We start from the raw sequence: 7,911 nt of genomic DNA, 5'->3' as shown, positions 1-7,911 counted from the left end.
TGTGTTCAATTCCATTGATAAAGCCGATCACTGTTACACCCGCACAGGGTGTGACTAGCTTTTGCTGTCCTGTGCCAACTGCTTTCGTAGTGTGCGATCGATTTGACCGTTAAGTTTTGCACACTTCGCCAATGAAGCGACAGTGTGTGTTCAATTCCATTGATAAAGCCGATCACTGTTACACCCGCACAGGGTGTGACTAGCTTTTGCTGTCCTGTGCCAACTTCTTTCGTAGTGTGCGATCGATTTGACCGTTAAGAATTTTTAATATTTAAAGAGCCAGAAGATCGCTGAATAGGTCAGAAGGACCAAAACAGTACAAGAGATCGCACCAGCACACAACAGCGTGAACAGGGTCAGTTAATACCGCTTAGTTATCCAGTGCCAGTAAGTTTTTTTTCTCACAAATAATTGCAAGTCAGTGTTGTAAGCTGTGTTAGAAACATCTTTTGGTGCACCGTCGATCAGTAAACAACCAATGTGAAGCTACAAGTACAAAAGCCTAGAGCGTGTGTAAGAACTTTTGCGGTAACGTTCTCACCATTTGAATTGCTGAAAGTGATCGCGTTTCAGCTGTACAAGTACAAGTGCTGTGAAGTTTGTAAGAACGATCCTTTAGCGCACCGGTGATTGCTGAATTTTTGCGGTGACGTTCTGACCATTTCTAGGGTATAGAGTAATAGGTAAGGAAAAATTGATCGCTGTTTTAGAAGTATTAGTAAACTAGAAATACATTTGAATTGTGTGTTTTCCAGTTTCGCACTATGGCACTCCCAACCAGCGATGTATGGCTGCATTACGTGAAATCTGAAGGTGGAGGTAAATGTCGTTACTGCCAACAGGTAGTGTCGTACACTAAGGGCTCAACATCTAACTTGAAACGGCATCTCAGTCGTAAACATCCTACTGTTCCGTTGCATAGAAATAACCCTCCATCGACAACTGATTCTGAATTAGATTCACCGTTGGAATGTACCTCAGCAGAAAGAAACGTGAGCAGCCCGCTGGCCAATTATTTCCCATCCAATAAGGCTATGAGCGCAGAATCGAAGAAAAAAATTGATACTCTATTGCTTTTAATGATATGTAAAGAGTATCAACCGTTTTCTGTAGTAGAAAACGAGTATTTTGCGCGTTTTGTTAAGGCTTTAAACCCTAAATACGTTCTACCTACAAGAAAGAGTATTTCAAACGGTGCGTTACCAGCGCTTTATAACGATACGCTCAAAGTCGTGCAAACCAACTTACTCACAGCATCAACAATTTCTTTAACTGCTGATTGTTGGACAAGTATCAATAATGATAGTTTTTGTGCAGTTACAGCACATTATATTAACAGTAAATACGAACTGTGTTCACAGTTATTAGATTGCTCTGAGTTTTGCAAAAGTCACACCGGGAAGAATGTAGCTGATTTGATCACGAATATAACTGACTCCTTTAATATTACCAGCAAATTAGTCACTTTGGTTACAGATAACGCTAGCAATATGCTATCAGCTGCAACACTTTTAAATATTTCTCATCTCCCGTGTGGTGCCCATACCTTAAATTTAGTAGTTAAAGATGCACTTCCTAAGATTTCGTCTACATTAGAGAAAGTTAAAAATGTAGTCATGCACTTCAAAAAAAGCTCAAAAGCTGCCAATAAGCTTTCTGAAATGCAAACGAGTTTAAATCACCCTGAACTAAAACTAAAACAAGATTGTCCCACTCGATGGAATTCCACGTACGACATGTTAGATCGTATTAAACAAAATAGGATCCCACTAGCATCGTGTATTGCCACACTGAAAATCAAATCCAAGCTAGATGAAGACGATTGGTGCATCATAGAACAGGCTACCAAAATCTTGAAGCTTTTTAACACCGTTTTTTACCGTCGAAATTATGGCAGAAAAAACAGTGACAATTTCAATAATGGGGTTTTTAACTAGGTCCTTATTGCAAAAAATGAAGGAAAAAAGAGAGAAGAAAATCTTTCATGAAAAGGTAGCTGAACTAGTAGACGTACTAATAGTTGGACTTGAAGACAGGTTTGAGGCAACCAATAATTTAGAAATTGTGTCATGCGGGATTTTCCTAGACCCAAGATTTAAAAAAGTAGGATTTTTGGGAAACAATGCGCAATACCAAGACACATACGAAAAAATAATTCAAAAGATGCTTCCACATTATAACACTAATAGCATTGATAGACTCGAGGAAAGCGATAACGGTAGCGATAGTGATGAGGATATTTGGCAACCATTAAAAAAGTTCGCAATACAGAACATTCAATCAGTCCTTCTAGAATTCTTGCCGCGATTGAACTGGATCGCTATTTGTCTGAACAAAATCTACAGGTAAAATGCGATCCATTTATCTGGTGGAAGGAAAGAGAAGTAGTATATCCTATATTATCAACGCTTGCTAAAAAATATCTCAGTATTCCTGCGTCTTCTGTTCCTTGTGAACGCATATTTTCAAAAGCAGGTTACATCTTAACGGAGAAAAGAAATAGGTTGACGTCAAAAAAATTAAAAGAAATGATTTTTGTCCAACATAATTTCAAAAACCTACAACTGTAATGAATCAGCATTCGATTTGCAAAAAATAGAGGCTCCAATAATCTAAATGAGTGTTTAAGTTACTATAGATTTTTAATTTTTATTCAGGAGCAACGGTCCGAAAAGACCGTATTGCTTGAAGTATAGAATTTTATAATAGATAAGAAAATGTGAATAACTTTTGAACCAAATTTTGTAAATTAATTTATAGGTGATTATAGCATCATGAATTAGCAGTGAACGTATGAATGACTTGAAACGTCTAATATATAATGTAAATATAGTTTAAGTTAGAAACTTATAGTATGTTATGATGAGTTTACGAAAAGAAAAGAAAACGAAATTAAACAAAAGGTATTGTTCGTATTTCACTGCAAAGTTAAAATTCCGTCAAATTGACTGGTACCGTAAACCTAGTGTTAATCAACAACTAATAAGATTCTTACATTTGTACTATTTTGATTTCTAAAGCTACGCACGTCTCTAATTATGAACACAGTTATCAAGTCGTACGACTTTAATAACATGGCCTTTATAGGTTCGATTCCTTACCTCTTTTGTTCCGGGTTCCGGGTAAGCTCTTTTGTTGCCAGTATACTAAGAGGTTTCATGAACACTCCAAACATTTTGGGAAGCCATACTAGCCGGAGGTGCATGCAAAGCAATGACGGAAAAGTAAAATACGTATTAAATGTGGCTTCTAACATTTACTACTATTGGTTGACTACGATTCCTCACGATTCCGGTTGATTCCGGTCGATTCCGAACGATTCCAACGATTCTAGATGATTCCGGTCGATTCCGGGCGATTTCAGTCGATTCCGGTCGATTGCGACTGTTCACGTTCCGGCCGCCGCGCATCTGTCAATGCTGGCTGTCGTACATTTGAGCCAGGAATGTCGCGCACTGAGTTCCTCAATATCGTTCGACATGCAATCTAGCTTCTTGTGTTACTGTTTGTATCTATTTGTATTAGGTTATGCACTGAATAAATGACATGAAATGAAATGGAATTCCGACTATTCCGACGATTCCGGACGATTCCGGACGATTCCGGACGATTACGGTCGATTCCGGGCTATTCCGATCGATTCCGGACGATTCCGGACGATTCCGGGCGATTCCGGGCAACTCCGGTCGATTCCGGGCGATTCCGGTCGATTCCGGGCGATTCCGACGATTCCGGACGATTCCGGACGATTCCGGACGATTACGGTCGATTCCGGGCTATTCCGATCGATTCCGGACGATTCCGGACGATTCCGGGCGATTCTGGTCGATTCCGGGCGATTCCGGTCGATTCCGGTCGATTCCGGGCGATTCCGGTCGATTCCGGTCGATTCCGGACGATTCCGGGCGATTCCGGGCGATTCCGGACGATGCCGGACGATTCCGGGCGATTCCGGGCGATTCCGGGCGATTCCGGGCGATTCCGGGCGATTCCGGACGATTCCGGACGATTCCGGACGGTTCCGACGATTCCGGACGATTCCGGACGGTTCCAACGACTCCGCACGATTCCGACGATTCCGACGATTCCGACGATTCCAGACGATTCCAGACGATTCCGGGCGGTTCCGGCTTGTCGGATTGAACCTACCCTTCGGAACTGGGTCCGAAATTTGCTGGAATCGTCCGGACCCAGTTCCGCTTTTTTGTGCGTTTTGCCCAACTCTAAAATAGACATACAGCGAAAACGTCGCGCGCGACGACATCGCGCGTCAAAAGTAGCTCAATTTTGCAAACAGAGCTACTCGTCGCGCGTGACAATTTTGCTTCAACCAAAATAGTCGAATTACATAGTTTTTTTACAAGCCAGATTAATGCCAAACACAAAAAATTAGATTTGAACACATTTTAACCTATTTTCGTGTGTTTTCAAATATAATACAAGTTGGTTGACTGAGTCAAATGAGCTACTTTGATGTACACAGAGTGAAATTTTGAGCTATTATTCGTCGCGCGCGCCGTTGTCGCTTTATGTCTATTTGGACTGTTATGCGAGCTCACAGATTGATCGAAATTGTTTGACAGGATCAGTGTGTCCAGATTATTTTGGCAGATTTCGGTAGGAGCACCAACATTTTATCTGTAGTTTTCGGTAAGTGTTTCAATTAGTATCGGTAGTTTTCGGTATCTTTTGAAGTGTTAAGCGGAAAGGGGGGTGCTAATTTGCACGAGAAAATGTGTCCTTTCTTTAAATAGAAGATGCATCAGATTCGGTTCATTATGGTCACACGAATGATCCCTTTCTGAAGTGTCGATCGGAAAATTGTACTAGGGATTCTACGCAAATGAAGGATTGAGATGCATATTTCCTTTTGAGTGGTTATGATTCCCTTTTCCCGGGGTTCCACGCAGCCGTTTAGAACCAGTCACAGTGGCAGTGCTAACTCGAGTGTGATTTTATCGTATATTAGGTGTTCTTTGGTACTATTACTTATTTATTAACACATTAAAATATAATTTATAAGGGCGAAAATACAACAGCAACTTTCCCGAACTGTCATATCCATACATTTTTCAGCAAACGGAATTCCACGGCCGCGAAATTCCGGTCCGCGTATTTTCGGCCTAACAAATAACATGACACGTTAAAAAGGTAGTCTGTTCTGTCCGGACGGTCAACGATCTCTCTTCGTAGAACGATCGTTCGATCGTGTCCTGCACCGCACACACACCTCTACAAGCATAGTACAGGTGTCCCCGAGATACGACTGTATTTGGGACCGAAAAAATGTCCCAAAGCAAGGCGTATGTCGAAAAAAGTCGTATGTCGAATATCTATGAATACAAAGTTTATAACCGAAGGTGAAGAGTTGGAATTTATGATATCGTGTATTTAATTTAAAATAATGTTCGATAATGTAATAATTATATTTTAAAAACCGTACACAATATAGATATTCAAGATAGGGTAGTTGAGGATTTTTTGGAAATGTGTGTATGTTGTGTTCTAGACACTTTTGCTTTATTATAACATTTATTGCACGAATTACATAATAAATAATAACACAAAACACAATACAATGAAGATACACACTTTAAAATCACAAGTGCGGTGGCCGCGCACCAGCCGCACCGAGCGCCCCTGCCGAGAGCTCCTGCTCGATCGGCTCGCAAACACACTCTGCTGGTGCGCTCGGCACACACTAAGCCTTGCGCTGCTTAGTGTGTGCGACAGTGTGCGTGACACACTGTCGTCCCCCTGGACGTTGACCGGTGGCAGCGCAACTGCCACGGCAAGTCCAGGGGTCGGCACGGCTGCCCACAACAGTGTATAACGGTTATGAGCCCAGAAATTCCAAAACTAAATCAATTTCTTGTCAATGACAACTTTCAACTGTCAAAATCAAAATCGTCGTATCTACGAATCGTTGTAACTCGAGGGGGTCGTAACTCGGGGGACGCCTGTACAACTGTCATTGCGAGCTGTCTTGGTACAGTGGTACAGACACAGGGTGGTTGCCAACAGTATGTGCTGTCAACAGCTATTTAGATTAATATTGCGATTATTTTGATCAATTAGAGAGCGGTACTTGTTCCGACGCAATGCGTTGCGATTTTGCCAAAATGTATGGGATTTGACAGACGCATGCGTTAACGACGCACGACGCAGCGTCAAAGTAGAAAAATTTCTATTTCGACGCACGTCGTGATGCGTCTGTCAAAATGGTTTAATCATATCGGGTGAACATCGATATTTTTCCACGTTAAATTGTTTCGAGCGCAGTTTTGTGTGTAATTGGACTACTAAATAATTTTATTAACAAAACAAAATAAATGTAGATAAAGGAATTTCGTAATTGCTGCAAAACAGGTGTGTGCGGGTCAGTATGCAATATGCAATAAAAAAGCGAAAACATGCTTTTTGCACTGTTTTGAGCAGAACTGGAAATGATTTTACAGTTGTAATTTAACATTATAATCACATCAGAACCTATAAATAAGAGGCATTATTGCTGTTTGTCGATGTTTTTATTTGTAAAATGTGTTGACATATCCATGCAGAACGCAGCGAACAGATACCAGCGTGCGTCACGCAATGCGTTGCGATACGCTGCGTCAGAACAAGTACCAAGCCGTTAGTGAGTTGAACTTAACAATAATGATAAAAAAATATACGTTTGAGTTTGTTCCTACACATCGTGTATAATAACATTGGCATATTTTGTTTTATTCTGCCGTATGATAACGTCGGAAGTGCGATTTCGTCGTCCGACGTTATCTGTCAATTGCCATATAAAAATTTGACAGGTCGTCCGATAAAATCGCATGCGAAAAAGCGTTGCCACCGCCCCTTATAATCGGGCCTAAAATCGGTATTTCTGGTCACTCTGGTCAGGATTTGCTTTTTACAATTTCACCTTGTCATACTCATACACCTTGAGCGGGGTCGTCTAGAAAATGTTTGGATCCAGTTGGCAGCACGGTCATTTGGCATCAGTTGGACATTTTGCACATTTACTATACGCAATTGGTAATTTGTTTGAAACTTGAAGTTGCATTTAACGAAACGAATGAACAGGGTACCGAAGTAGAGCAAAGGCATTTTTACTGGCAAAAGTATCCCTTTGTGTGGATTGAGAAAAATACATAAGCTGTTTTTAAAATAGTTGCCGTATTCCAAATCGTGGTGCATTTTTGTGTGTGATGGATAAAGAGACGCAGTTTTCGTGAAGTTGTATGCATTAAGCAATCATAACAGGTAAATTTTCTACGAATTGTTTGGTATTATAATAAATAACGCGTTAGTTATTCAATGCCAACATACTAGATGTTGGATCATAGCTTGTTCAATTAAAATAACTAACAGGCGAGAGTGGAATTCTGAAATGTGTTTTATATTACAGCATATTACACTTAATCCGAGATATGCGGTTGATGAAATCCGGCAGTGCTTTAAACACAATTTCGAATGGAAATTTACACGTTCAGCCCGGCGCTGATTTTCATCAACTTTCCGTTCCGCCGGAATCTAGAACGCTAGCAGTTGACTGTAAACCAAATGTGCAAAATTGAGTTTTTTTTAGCTAAACCTCAAACTGTTCTCTGTTCACCAATACTGTTATGTGTGGGACGATGTTTTTATCAACCAAAATTATTCTCACAACATTATTTTATTTGCCCACTGCTGCTGTTCAAGCGAGTAGAGTACAGTTTTCAATGTATGTTGTTTCCATAGCATAATACGATTAGTGATGGATAATCCGGAGCGGAGTCATGGATCAACTCCGACTCCGGTGCGCAAAATATGACTCCGGCTCCGGATCATAACTGGATTCGACTCCGGATCAGTCCGGACTACTCCGGATCACTCCGGATTACTCCGGATCAGTCCGGATCACTCCGGATCACTCCG

At 40.9% G+C, this 7,911-nt stretch overlaps 1 protein-coding gene across 1 annotated transcript; it reads left to right on the top strand.

Moving 5' to 3' along the window:
* The first annotated feature begins 264 nt into the window (after positions 1–264).
* On the top strand, positions 265–1,937 carry LOC120893565 (E3 SUMO-protein ligase ZBED1-like). The gene is made up of 2 exons (XM_040295534.1): positions 265–683; positions 756–1,937. Exon 2 carries the CDS (start codon positions 765–767, stop codon positions 1,935–1,937), a length of 1,173 nt encoding a protein of 390 aa, XP_040151468.1. The 5' UTR covers positions 265–683; positions 756–764.
* The last annotated feature ends 5,974 nt before the right edge of the window (positions 1,938–7,911 follow it).

Source organism: Anopheles arabiensis, chromosome 2 (genome assembly GCF_016920715.1).
Source record: "Anopheles arabiensis isolate DONGOLA chromosome 2, AaraD3, whole genome shotgun sequence".
Taxonomy (NCBI): domain Eukaryota; kingdom Metazoa; phylum Arthropoda; class Insecta; order Diptera; family Culicidae; genus Anopheles; species Anopheles arabiensis.
The sequence above is the reverse complement of the archived record's forward strand: the minus strand, read 5'-3'. Positions and strand labels throughout refer to the sequence as shown.

Bases quoted from the DNA above. Each gene is read 5' to 3' on its own strand.
- LOC120893565 (XM_040295534.1), top strand. From the start codon at position 765: ATGGCACTCCCAACCAGCGATGTATGGCTGCATTACGTGAAATCTGAA.